Below are 14,699 nucleotides of genomic sequence, written 5' to 3'. Positions count from 1 at the left end.
GGCCTTGATGATTACCTGTCGAAGCCAAAAGGAGATGGTATTCTTAGAGATCGGCTTTCTCACTGTGCCCGTGGAGACGAAGAGGTTCTTGATGCCAGGTCAGAGACTAGCAGTCCTCTCCAGATATTTCCTTAAGGCCCTGACTGGACACAACTTCAAATCTTCCGGATTACCTGACCGAGGAATTGCTGGAACAGTGAATCCTTCGAATCTCGGATCCCAGACAGCTAGATTTTGTGTTTTAGCCACAAACGTAGGAACGAACTTGAATGAGACCTCTCGCCAACCTCTTGTGTGCGAGACTTCGTAGGACAAGCCATGGATCTCAAACTTCACATTTTAAGTTTGACTTGTGTCCAGATCGAGATACGACCTGCTTCTCGGTTCTTATCTTAGTTGTAAGTCGACGACTACCTGTACCTATATGTTATGGATCACAAAATGACTACAGATCATGAAAACATTTGCAACTACAGTACACAAATGAAGTTGAAACTAAAAGTCATTCATAATTTCATGTAGAAATTAAAAAAAAAAAAAACAAGTACCATAAAGCATGAATAAAGCAGTCATATTGGTCTCTAGTTACTTAGCATAACTCATAACACTTGCATAAAAAATTTATTCACAATTAAGTGGTGGATATTGGAATAAGGTTAATTTGAAGAAGTTGGGCACTAGTTGGAAGAGACTGTAGAGAGCAATTGAAAAGTAGGAGACAGATATCAAGGCCATGTAACACTGTCAACTATGAACCATGCATAGCTTATTGTATGTGGTATCATTCTATAAAATAACCATTCATATAAATTACCATCTGTAAAACAAAGAATATTGGAACATCAAGATAACACTGAATAACTGGAATAATTTATTTACTTGAAAGAGACAATGAATGAAAGTATGAAATTTTACCTGCTAAAGCTTTTCGTTGGTCTTGTGTTAACTGTGGCATTTTGTCAGGACTAAATCTTTCCGCCAACACAGTAGTAGGGGCCAAACTGTCAGTTGCACCGCCAGACCCTCCATCGGTAGCGTCTCCTTGTAAGCTGTGGGGCTCCGCTTCACTGCTATGATCATCACTCTGCTGACTACCTGGACGTTCACTGTAAAGCAAAGAGGGATTACAAAGTTTTATGAGTCATTAGAATATAACCACTGACTCATGTTTAAAAAGCAAAGGGCAAGGACTTAATTTTCACTGATAATACATTAATTTTAGGGTTACTTCGTCATTCGCCCATTGCTCAGCCTTGAGTTTTTATCTTACTTTTCATTAACTTATTTTATGAATTTGAGCCATAAGGCCAGCGCATTAAAACTTATTTAACAACTTTGTGCAGACTTACTCAACATTCAGATGGGGAGTGGAGGACAGTGGTGGAGCAGATTCTTCCTCTAAATCAAGAAGAACAAATGCTCGTTCTTCTTCTGCCTGCAATATCAAAACAACATAAATATGTACTGTAGAAATCCTTATGTTTCAAACTAAAGGAAGCATAAAAAAATTTAGATTTAAATTAAATGAAGTATAAAATAAAATCTATTATAGACAAAAAAACAATAATAACTAGTGTCACCTAGGGTTGTGATTTCCAGTTTTTCGAGAAACCATAACAAGAAGACAATGTGTGTTTATGAAAGATATTACAAAAGGCCAACTATGTTTCCCAGAACATCATAATTTTTTTACAGGACTGCTTATTCGGTTTTGAAAAGGCAAATCCTAAAATCGGCAAATAATATACCTCAACTTCAAGCAAGGGCGAGGTGGTACGTTTTATGGAAGCCGGAGACTGGGTGAACACATAAGGAGATGAAGAAGAAGACTTTCCCTCTGATTTTTCATGGACACCAGCATCTTCAGTCCGTTGTAACTCTGGAGATTGATATGATTATATTACAAGAGAGAGACACAGACAAAAAGAAAGCGAGAATAAAAGAACATTGCAATCTGGTTTAGCTCCCAAAATAATAACAACATTAATAATAATAATAATAATAATAACAATAATAATAATAATAATAATAATAACAACAACTAATAATAATTCACATATTTACTTGACCATTGAATACCGATTTGAATCATAAATATACAGTACAGTATCATATGCCCTAATAAAGAAGTATTCAAGGTAACAAAAGAATTTCAAGACTAAGTAACCATAATACAGTAATGCTAATTAAAATACCAGAGTACTACAGCCATGTGTAAATACACACGATCCTTACAACCCAAAAACTCAAATATCAATTACCCTCCAATTTCTTTTGTTGATCAAATGTGAGAACAGATTGCAGTCTTCTCATGTCTGCAAGATGCAGACGCTGAGCCTCTAAAAACTGGTCGTTTGCACGCTGCCATGTGTGCTTCAAGTCTCTATGCTGCCTTCTTTCTATTTCGTAAGACTATAAGAGAATTTCAAGAGGATGAGTTCTTTAATTTATAGATTATTATGCACAAGAGCAAAATACAATTACAGAAATTTCATAGAACAAATATATTTCAAGAAAAAGCTTTTATTTCTAATAGACAGAATACTTTGCTAGATTAATTATGAAGGAGAAATTACCTAAGAAGAAACTTTACTGTGGAAAAATTTCCAGGGCAAAAGTTCATTACATGGTTTGAAGGTCAACTGTATAAGTAAAATAACCAAATTTCAATTTAAAATTGAAGAAAACTATGTTGCTTACTGACCTGTCTAAGTTCTCCAAGCTGGGACCGTAATCTATCCACTTCATCAGTAAGAGCTGTCTTTTGTGTATTAAGGATGGCAGTATACAGTTCCAAGTCAGCTCGTGATGCTTTCTCAGCCTCTAAAGTGCTACTCACACCTTTCAACTGTGAAAACCACATTTCATTATGGAACTTTAAGGTAAAGTAAAACAACACAGGAGTATGTAGGACTATTTTCCAAACAATATGCAAATACTATAAAGAAAAAAAAATGCACCTTTTCATCCAGCTGCTGCACAACCTGAGCTGCGTCAGTGCCTGCAAGGAGAGGAGCGACAACATCAGCAGTGTGCAGTGACGCTGCTTGCTGTGCCTCGTGCGCTCTCAGCTGTGCATCCTGGGCTCGGATCTTTTCCTTGAGGGCATTAATTTCCTCCTCCAGAGGCTCGACCAACGATCGCAAAAGAGCAGCATCCTCTTGGGCCTATGGAATGTGAAAATACCGCAAGGTGAGTTGCTATCCCCTATCAAGGCTAGAAGGGACAAAGCATGGTATACCAGGCGAGAAAGTAGAAGTAGTCATTACTTCTATTTTATTCAATTTCTTTTACTTCTCATGTAATTCAATATACCTACTGTTCAAAGATGCTTTCCATTATGACGGATCAAAAATAAAATATCTCTGGTTTCAGAACCACAGTCTTTCTTTGGAAAACAGTGAGGTTCCTTTAACATTTCCTAATGTCTCTTTGCTTTCTCTATTCAGTTATATAAGTATTTTGTCCCTGAAATAAGCAAGCCAGTGTCCAAATATTATATACTGTACTCAATTTATGACACAAGGGGGAGATTTCTGTCCATCGCTGACTTTCATGCAACACCTAAAATTATGGTTAAAAAAGGCAATAATACCTACAGTAATATGAAAAATGAAACAACGCCTAAATTCATACTACAAGGAATATTTATTGCATTCATGTAAACTGTCTGAAATGCTGATTAGACCTATAAAATAAATTCAGACCATTAAACTTTATCAAATTCAATCCATGACTTACACTAATATGGTTACTAAGGATCATGGGAATCAGGAGCTGAAAGATATTGAAATAAGTCAATGAACAAATAACAGACCATTTCAATTTACATGAAAAAAAACTACACTTGATCAAATACAATGTCACTGAATGTATTTGTTTCAAAGTGGTTATTTTCTTTCAAGGTTAAAAAAGCAATAAAAAAAAGATGCAAAGGGTAATTTATCACAGCAAGTCACAATTCTATTACAATACTGAATACTGTACTATACAGTCAAAGCTGTATTTTGATTCAATGTCTCAACTTGATATATAAATGGGAGAAAAAGAAGCAAACTTTTATCCAATTCTCTTCTGGTAACAACAACCTATACACTTATCACCCTTAAAAGACCAAGACTCAATTCTGCCGCTATCAGCTTCTTGTCATATCCCTCGCAGCATGCTAAAGGACATCTTATCGACATTCGAAACCAAAATAACAAAAGCAATGTCTCGATAATTCTCCACATAAAAACACCCAATGAAAAACAACAAAATGCAATACATTACAACAAACTTTATATAAGGAATCATATGGATTCTGATATGCAAAAACTATTTCACATACCAACAATCAAACGATTCTCTTATGCAGAAGCTGAGCATGCTGGGGGAGAATGGGGGACGGGGGTTAAGGGAGACACCTATTGTAGTGATGCAACATCGACATCTAAAATTACTACAATTCAATTGCAAGCAATGACACCAGCCAGACTTATTACTTGAAGGCACTGAGCCAAGTAAATAAAAGAATATCAGCTTTACATGAAGCAGTAAAGGGCAGTTTCACAATGTCACATCATTACCCCTATTTAAATTTCATACCCTATCCAGCAAACTAAAGGAGGCAGAGTTACTTTTAAAGCAAATCCACAGATCATAAGGTCAACCAGAATATTATTGAAAACCTAAAACTGAAAAGAAACTACAAGGAAAAAAAAAAAGAAAAAGAACATCACCCACCCTTTTCATAGCTTGGTAGAAGTCTTTCTGAAGTTTCTCATCAATGAAGAATGGTCAGTACATGAGAAAGGAGGGGGCAATGTTTAGGATTACAAAAAAAAAAAGGGAGGAGGATCTCAACTAGGATGCACAGCAAGTCAATTTAATTTAAAAGTGACCCTGAGGTGGCCTTCAGTTTTGACATGCAGTCTAGCATCTTTTATTAGCTTTATCTGAAAATTTTGAGACAATGAGGCTACCTTCAAAACTTTAACTTTATTCAACCCCTCTGAAAAGTACCATAATGGAATGCATCCCATAAAAATATTAGCAATTCAATTACTGTACTATAGGTTGACAATAACCCAGTTAGACATTTGAATAGATATAAACAGTGAATGCCCATAAGGTACTTGCTCTGCTAATATTCTTATTTTGAACCTCTTAAATGTTCCTTATACACACAATTATATCCCGTTATAAAAGCTTGATGAGTTTCAGTTGAGGGGATGACTCACTTTAAGGAGGCAAGATACTATGATTGAGCACAATGTACTTCAAATGCTGCTTCAAAGCATTTTCTGTTTACAAGTTCTGGCAATACAAATCCACAACAAGGCTCCAAATTAACATATCCTGATCATTACATTAAGAAAAATTCAGCCAGACTATCAAGAGAACTCTTCATTATCTAATCATAACATTGGACAAAGACACACTGAGTTCAAGGAAAAGCAAATCACTTGGGTATTATATAAGCAATGGTTATCTGTAACGTGTGGCTGAAAGAATGCGATAAGGAAAAACAATCAAATGAGTGGCATATAAAAAATCAGTTCCAAGAAAAGTGCTAGAATAACTAGTGACAACCACCTGAAATCTCATATGTTCTCTGTTTTAATATTTGAGCATTTTCATAGACCAAAGTCGTTATTTCCATACCTATCACTATTCTCAGTCTACACGGTGCAGATAAAGCAACATTTACTGTGTATCAAGCATTATTTACATTGTGTTCCCCATAAGAGAAGCAACATTTACAGTATTTCTAGCAGTAGTACACTGTAGGTGCAACATCATCTTACAGTGTCTCTTGCATAGTGCAATGTACATAGTAGTTCTAGAGACATTACAGATTATACTTTCATTTTTTAACAATCCTCTGGAAAAGTCCTTAGGTTAGGTCAAACTGATTAACAATACATTATCATCCTCATAAATGTTTTTATTAGGTTTTCATTCTCATTTGTCCAGTGTTTTTTTTTTTTTTATCAAACCTATCAAACCTAAGTCATCATCAATAACCATTCTTATCGATTACCAGGCCTTGCTTGAAATATTCATCTGCTTTCAGTAGTTTAATCAAGATTGTAATAGATTTTAAAATGTGTCCTGTAAAGATCTAAGGCTGCATAGGCCTAACCCTATTAAGAATTAAACTTTCGACAACAACATAAAAGGTTTCATAAAACTTATTTCTTCAAACACACTTTGTTTTGGTTAAGTAATGATTAATTAGTGAATATCTCTTGCTTCACTAAATTTACTTTAAATACAGATCAAGTACTCTAAAATCTATACAAAAGATGTAATTAAGAATTATTCAAATTTTGATTGCACACGGCACAATTAATTAGCCTCCATTACAGTAATTGCTTATGCATTGATGGAAAGACATAGGTTTTTCTAATCAAAATTCTAAAACATATTTCAGTATTCAGACAAAAATATTTTTAGTATAAAAAAAAAAAAAATTCTTTAGCATAGATGGAATGGCCATTGAAATCATTAAAAAGGTGGTTAACAACAGCCGGTGAGGGCAGGCGAGAAACCCCGCCTGCCTGCCTGTCAAAGATTCGTCACTTCTGACCTTAGGCTCGGGAATGAGAGGATGGTTGAGACGTTAAGTTCAACTTTAAAGGAATCAGGTTTGTATGGTTAGGGAAAAATACAAATTACAGTAATCCTTCGTCATATCGTGGTTTACCTATCGCGTCCTCAATACATTTAGGATTGTTTGATTTATTATAAGCACCTGTAAATCTTTATGTAGTAAAAATAAGCATTTTCGAACCTTAAACTCAATGGAGTGAATTAATATATAAAACTACAGTAAAGTATTAAATTATATAACACACTGAATAAAATATACTTAAATAAAATACATAGGGTACTGCAGAGAAATACACAGAATCACACAACTATAGAAAACAGAACTTGGAAAACGTGGCCTAGTTAGCCCAGATGATTTCATATACAGTATAACACACCACTGGAGATAGAGGAAACACAATCAACCAAAGCACGCTACTTAGTGTCCTAGGCATTGATTGCGGCATCGACTACAAGACCACTCCAACTAATTGCAACATTCAGTACACAACGCTGTTCAGTTCACTTTTAAGCATAATGAGCTACATTGTTTCACATCTTTGTTCATTTTGTATTGTTTTTTTTTATATTTTTGTGTAAAACTGTGAATTCCTTCAAGCCATAGTATAAAATGATATTCAGTAGATTGTACTGAATATCAACACCATAAGCAAAAAGGCCAGGCAGCTGTACAACAAGTGTGGGGATGTCAATAATGATGCAGAATCAGGACCATCCATGGGATCTTCAACCAAACTAACCTAATTTGATGCCAGCAAGGACTGTTTTGATACATTTGAAAGGAAGTTCACTGTGTGTCCCAGCATGAACACGCTGCTTTGTTGACAAACTGGCTGTTGAAAGGTACATGAATGAGACATTCCAGACCGTCATCGAGAAAGGGGCTATTCGAGTGAACAAGCTTTCAATATGAGTGAGAGTGACTTCTTTTGGAAACATAGGCCTTCGCAGACTTTCATTATGAAGGAGGACGCCAAAGCCCTGGATTTAAGGCCTTCGATAATCACCTCACTTAGTGTAAAATGTGGAAATGCTGCATTGAAAAAAAATTAAGATCTTGCTATCAGAGCATAGGATGCACAACCAAAAGGTATGGATAATGAAAGCACTGACATCAGACTAGTTTTACCAGTGCTTCATTCTTGAAATCAAGCTTTTATCTTACTGAAAAATGTCTTGATTTTAAAGTGCTTCTCTTAGTGAACAACGCTAGAGGCCACGCAATCAGCTTTTATGAGGGCGTAGAAACTGAATTCTTCCAATAAAACATCACATAGCTGCCCCAGCTCATGGACTAAGGTGTTAGTGATGAATTTAAGGTGCTCTATACCCAAAATCTCTGCAACACCTGATTGAGGCTAAGGACTCGGATGAAAGGTTTCTCATTAGAGACATATGGGCATGGGTACACCACAATGTTGTCAATGACTGCTAAAAGAAATTGTGATCAGAAGTAGACAACACTCAACAGTAGATAAGGTATAGAGGCAAGCAAACCTGCTGGGAGGAAATGGCCTCATTGTTATGACCGGCAACAACATAAATGACCTGATTGAGGGCCACTCAGATCTGGTAATGGATGAAGATCTGACAGAGATGAGGAATAACATGAAGATCCAGGGGTTAAAAAAGAAAAAAAGAAGAAAAAAAAGAAGAGGAACTTGTCATTATCACTAGAATGCCCCTTAACTCTAGCAAAAACAGAAGACTGGGATATTAAGACGACTTGTGCTTTACAGCCCAGGTATACAATCGACGGAGGCATGAACATTTATAAAAACTTCTTGAAACATAAAAAAGGCAGTCAGAAACTTCCACTGTTCCTCACCCGCAAAAAATCGAAGAAAACACGGATGTTCCAACAGCGGAAATAAAAGTTACTTCACTGGACAACAACCGAGTTAATGTACCATCTGATGAATCGCCTGCCAAAGTGGTACTTTAAAAAAAACAGTAATGTTCTTCTTTGTGGTTCAATACATTTACCTCATCTACATTATTCAGTACTGCACTGTTAATCAACAATCAAGTTTAAGGACGTATCTTCAGTGATGGGAGCCAAGATTTTAATTTTTTCATCAATCCATAAGGATATGTCTACACTATACCCAAGTTTTAGTTTTTAAAAGTGTTAAAGCACGTAGAAAGGGTTTATAAGGCAGCTATAAAAGCTTAAATCTTCGAAAATAATAAAAAAAAATAATTTTAATTATAAAATTGATGAAAAGAATATGCAGTAAAATACTGTTGCTACTTCAGTTTTACACCTATAGCAGATGGCAGGAGGGGGTTGGAACGTAACACATGCAATAGCTGATGGATTACTGTACTTTTAAAATTTGTTATTGGTTCCTATGTGTATACAAACCTTTTATCTTTAAAATAGGTAGACTCACTTATTGGTGGGTAGGAAATCCTTTTAGAACAAAACTGGTGGGTCCGTTTTTTTCCCTGGAAACACAAGTGTCTCGGGTCCTATACAAGAGCGTGGGAGATGACTCCAGCAACCTTTTATCAGCCTAATGTATGGATGAGTAGGCTGATAGTGTCTGCCCCGTAATTGTCGATGAAAGAGTCTTCTCCCAAAAAAGGGAGATGCAGTTTGGAATGAAATACTGGTGCAAGATGGCCAAAGGATGGGGGAGAACTACTTCCTAGAGACTAGGTCTAATAAAATGGCATCTAAAAAGGTAACTTTCTAATATCAATGGCAGATTCTAGCATTATCAATACAAAAGCTTTATCCCCAAATAAGGGGAGGCAAAGGAAAGAAGTAGAAGAGAGCCAATCATTCCATCCTTTTTCCAACCTTACATAGAACACTTTACCATAGACAAGATACTTCCTGTATCATAATGGAGCTGGATTGGCTACATACAAAACTACCACCACAAGGCTGCGAATAAGTGTTGTAGGACTTGTGAGTATACTCCTTTCAGAAGCCTGAAGTTGTTTTACATATCCAAACTCCAACACCAATCAGACTGCAGATTCTTTGGAATCTAAGTGGAAATAATACCAAACTTTGTGAGCTCTTCATCGTGTGGATATCCCAACCCTCTCAAAGATAGAAGCATATTCTTTAGAAAGTCTCAAGAAGTTTAAGATTGACCCTATTGCAACAACTCTTTCTTGGTTCTGCCCGTGCTAAGGCAGAACACATGTTCCCCATCGTGGGATTTCTCATATGAGTACCTTGCCGCAGTTGACCTTGCTCGTGGAGATATAGCAGATGGAGACCAGGAACTTATGATGAGAAGCTCTATGGTCATAAATAATAGCAGGTGATAGTAAACTCCCAAGTACTAATAGGGGTGATTATAAGCGTGACAGAGAGCATACACGTGGAAGAGAACTTATACATAAGGGTAAACTTGAGTGTGAAGATGAATAGGGCTGACAAGATGAGCATGCACACATAAGGCTCTCCTCTAAATATTGTGCTTGTGAAGGTACTAGTATGTGTGGAGAAAAACATACAATATACATCTGCATGTGAGCATAAAGATTTAGCATAGTTTCTCTTAAGAGTAGCAATCACAAGGGTTCTTTTGTCCTCTGTGATAGGAACTCCTTGAATTCTCATCGTCTCAATCTACAGCAGAGGAGATTGACTCTAGCAGAAAGTCACATCCCTGTCATACTTATGTGAAGGTGAAACAGAAGGAGGCTGGGCACAAGAAAGACCTTTTTTCTTTGCCTTTAGAAGATAAGTCACCACAGAAGACCCAGTAACAGAAAATGAGTTCAAAGGTATTGGGCTGGGAGAAGAGTGAGGGGTGAAGTCACTGCCTCCCCTTCTCAGAAGTCTTAGTCGAGGATTTCCTTGTCAAAAGCAACAAGACTACAGAAGGTGAGGTGAGGTGATCAACTACATTTTCAATAGGCTGATCCTGGAAGGAAATAAAGTCAGACATTTCTATTGGCAAGGCGGCAGATAAAGAATAAACAGCACCAAAAGACTTGAGAATCCTAGCAATAGCTAGTTCTTGCAGCAGTTTCCTTGTTGATAGAATGCCCTCCAGTCCTAAGGAAGGCCATAAGGTACTTAGGACCAGATCCTTTCAAGCATCATATTCAGCAATTACCAAGGGGAAGGAGATAAGCCCTGCCTTACCTGCAGTATGCCCCGAGGGCAGGTCGGAGTCGTCATCCTTCCTCTGTTCCTGTCTGAGGAAGACAGAGAAGTAAAAGCTCAAGAAGCAGAAGCTTAAGTACCAGAGGGCAAGGAGAGTGAGCCAGCATCTGTTATCAATTTTGAGGAAGATTCCAAAAGCGAAGAAAAACGCTTTGACTTTTTCCTCCCCCTGCTGTACTCTGACCACTGCAAAGGCGACCACTTCCTACATGTATCACATGGGATGAATGCATATGGTCACACCCCCTGCAAAAAGGGCACAAAAAATGAAGAACCACCTGGGTCTTGCTCATGATCCTGTCACAAATATGGCCCGGTATACCTGGGCAGGACCACATGCTTACATATGGATTCTCCATGGTCAGTCAAGCAGATTTACTTTGTTGGTTCCGAGAGTATGTCTGTACTGCTTAGTGTCTGAAGTCAAAGTGGCTACTCAGTGTACTGACAAGAGGCGAGAATTCCTATCCACTCGCCAGTAACTACCGACACTACGTTAAAATTTCTAAAAGCCAATTTCCATGAGGAGGCTTTATACTTGTGTACAAATAAATGACTGTATAGCCTATGTACTGTAAAATGAACAAATCATGTAGATTTTATCAGAGAATGAGTATACAACATATATAATGAGTTCAAAGGATGTTGCTCTTGAATGGTTGAGGGCATTCTTTTTCTCATATTCTTAGGATATTCTCCAAACACAGAGGCTCATCCAGCCTCCTAATATGCATTCTAAACCTCTATTGGTCTGTTCAACGAGGAAGTGATCAAAATTTCTATTGGTCTGTTCAACATGGAAGTAACCGAAAACTTATAGAACAGTATGTGGTAGAAATAGTTTGAAATTTACTTGAAAACACTAATCTTCAGGTAGATTTATGATCTGATCTAACATTGCTTATCAGTACTTTGGGTTTTTGTAAAAACTTCTACACCAAACATATCGCTGGAAATTTGGGAAATACTGTACTAGTTTTACCTTTTGCAATTGAAACTGAATTTCTGTTTGACAAGTATCTAGACTTTTTTCTTTTTAAAAAGATTTTCTGATGCTTTATAAGATTCATTTCAACAGACCACTCTCATTCCATGACCAGGATAATACAGAACCATGCTTGAATAATTTCTACATCCCAGCATATAGCAATTAAACACTTCTTGTTTGACACGAACTAAAGTTAAACTCATCTTTTCATAATTTCCCAGTTCCTTGCAAACCTACGAACAATACTAACCCTTTTCATGCTGTCTTCCAAATTTTCTGCATCAATAGTAGACCCAGCAGCAACGGGTGTGGATGAAGTGTTACCACTGGTCTTTTCTGGAGTGCTAAGAGCAGACGGACTGAGACTTGGCACTCGCTTGGCTAGGGATTTAGTTACAGCTGAAAGGACTCCAGGACTCAACAAGCTATCACCCTTTGTACGGTTATCAGAATCCTATCAACAAAAAGACTTTGGTTAGAAATCTTGGTAAAAATTAGTAAGAATCAAATGTTAACCTGTCTAGATAGCATAACATTGTAAATATAATTCTGTAAATTGTAATTACCCAACAACAATATGAGCCATCAAGTTAAAAGAAAATAAAGATAAATGAAAACAAGAGATTAACCTCTAACTGACGCTCGTAGAGACGACGATAATGCTGCTTCTCAGCCTCTAATCTATCGGTTAACTTCTTCAATCTCTTGATTTCAACTTCATAGCGACCTCCCGTTTGTCCAACAGCATTCGCAACTTCCTCTGTGGAATAAAAACATAAGTTTGTCACCAAGAACCAAAAACGAATGTAGTCATAAGGATAAAATTAAACTAAGGAGACATCAGCCAAGAAATGAGTAGGTATGAAGTAAAAGTTATGCATTTATTACTATTATTATTATTATTATTATTATTACTGTATTATCATTATTATTATTATTATTATTATTATAACTTGCTAAGCTACAACCCTACAAATCCTAGTTGGAAAAGCAGGACGATATAAGCCCAGAGACTCCAACAGGGAAAATAACCCAGTGAGGAAAGGAAAGAAGGGAAAATAAAATATTTTAAGAACAGTAACAACATTAAAATTAATATTTCCTATATAAACTATCAAAACTTTAACAAAACAAGAGGAAGAGAAATAAGATAAAATAGTGTGCCCGAGTGTACCCTCAAGCAAGAGAACTCTAACCCACAAGACAGTAGAAGACCATGGTAGAGAGGCTATGACACTACCCAAGACTAGAGAACAATGGTTTGATTTTGGAGTGTCCTTCTCCTAGAAGAGCTGCTTACCATAGCTAAAGAGTCTCTTCTCCCCTTACCAAGAGGAAAGTGGCCACTGAACAATTAGAGTACTGTACAGTAGTTAACCCTTTGGGTGAAGAAGAATTGTTTGGTAATCTCAGTGTTGTCAGGTGTATAAGGACAGGGGAGAATATGTAAAAAATAAGCCAGACTATTCGGTGTATGTGTCGGCAAAATGAAAATGAACCTTAACCAGAGAGATGGATCCAATGTAGTACTGTTTGGCCAGTCAAAAGACCCCATAACTCTCTAGCAGTAGTATCTCAATGGGTGGCTGGTGCCCTGGCCGACCTAGTATGTCAATAGCCATCAATACTAAAAAAAAAAAATATGCAAGTCAAGCACATTAAAGAAAGCTTACAGTCTCTATGCTTAAGCAGCTTGTACCAAATAGTGCATCATACTTTACCCAATAATATAGTGACCAAAAATTGCCAAATTGAACTAGATAATAAGAAACTCCAATACCATAGTCCTCACTTTTGAATCAAAAACTAATCAGGACATACTTCTTCCACCAACCTTTATGGGTGCATATTTTATTTAGGCTTCAGCCCATCTATGCTCTGACGTAATACCTCAAAACTAATAAACCCCTGTAGTAAGTGGGTAGTTGGATGAAATGGGGATTGGCATTACCTTCACTGGGAGAGAAAATGTATTAAATGAGGAAAAGGCAGCAAATTCCAGTGACCAGAATACAGTAGTTTAGCTTGGAACAAACAGCCGTGATAGCCGAGGGATTACTGTGTAACTAAAAGTCAAACAAAAAATATTTCAACTAAAACTTCAATTAACAAGTACAGTAGCCTACTGTACTATATACACAAAATAAATACTAGTGTAACTTACAAATGACTAAATTAAAGATCACTATCTAGTCCTTTTTAGTCTAACCACATACCGTATACTGTACAGTTAAATACTATGCTACTAAAAACAGAACACCTTTGCTCTTATTTCCCTACGAATTCTTTGGCCCATTTTAAGACATCCACACTAGCTATCTCATATTTATGGATATAACATACAGAACTGGGGTTCAAACGCTTCCGTGTCAGTGTAGATCTCAGCCATCTTTTGAGGCAACGGAAAGCAGAGAATCTTCAATGATAAAAAATACTTCCGAGTCTGAGAACATGTTTCTGCAAATTTCATCTGTACAACAGAATACCCCTTTTGCTGTACTGTAAGAGGTTGGCCAAGTTGTGCCTTTGAACAAGGGAATGGAAATTTCAAATCATCTGTATTCTGTTTGGCATACATATTTGAAACGGATTCATTGACTTCACCAGTTATGATCATACTTTGCAATGCCATGTATCGCTTCAAATCTAAGTTTTCCTAGACAAGTCTTCAGCCAAGTTGTTCAGGGATACTGCCCACATACTCAAAATACTGACTTCTGTAATGATCTTTTGCTGTATCAGCATGATAGGCTTCTCCATTATCTGATAGTCTGGAAGATTTGTGTTTCTTGGGAATCACAATTTCATCAATGCCAAGCGAGTGTACTTGCTCCTTTGTTGTTTCAAACAACATGTTTGCATGCCTCACCTGGTTCATAGTAAAGCTAGCAGCTTTCAAAATTCCTACATAAACGTAGAGCCTAATAAAATGCAATGATTACGATGAGGAATTATTCTATTCCTTATATTTCAACC

The 14,699-nt window shown here is 36.8% G+C and overlaps 1 protein-coding gene across 3 annotated transcripts in view; it reads right to left on the bottom strand.

Moving 5' to 3' along the window:
* LOC137630958 (rab GTPase-binding effector protein 1-like) overlaps positions 1-14,699 on the bottom strand; it is a 114,816-nt gene that overhangs the window by 50,353 nt on the left and 49,764 nt on the right. For 2 of the 3 annotated variants that reach the window (XM_068362485.1, XM_068362487.1), the window contains 9 exons: positions 12,353-12,483; positions 11,974-12,177; positions 4,726-4,752; positions 2,961-3,167; positions 2,705-2,848; positions 2,262-2,412; positions 1,749-1,879; positions 1,350-1,435; positions 916-1,106 (listed from right to left, as the gene is read on the bottom strand). In XM_068362485.1, coding sequence (XP_068218586.1) covers positions 916-1,106; positions 1,350-1,435; positions 1,749-1,879; positions 2,262-2,412; positions 2,705-2,848; positions 2,961-3,167; positions 4,726-4,752; positions 11,974-12,177; positions 12,353-12,483 — 1,272 coding nt within the window. The remainder of the gene's footprint in view (positions 1-915; positions 1,107-1,349; positions 1,436-1,748; positions 1,880-2,261; positions 2,413-2,704; positions 2,849-2,960; positions 3,168-4,725; positions 4,753-11,973; positions 12,178-12,352; positions 12,484-14,699) is intronic. The other variant, XM_068362486.1, reaches the window with a different exon arrangement.

The sequence above is a fragment of the Palaemon carinicauda genome, chromosome 39 (genome assembly GCF_036898095.1).
Source record: "Palaemon carinicauda isolate YSFRI2023 chromosome 39, ASM3689809v2, whole genome shotgun sequence".
In the NCBI taxonomy this organism is placed as follows: Eukaryota; Metazoa; Arthropoda; class Malacostraca; order Decapoda; family Palaemonidae; genus Palaemon; species Palaemon carinicauda.
This window is presented reverse-complemented; position numbering and strand designations above follow the sequence as displayed.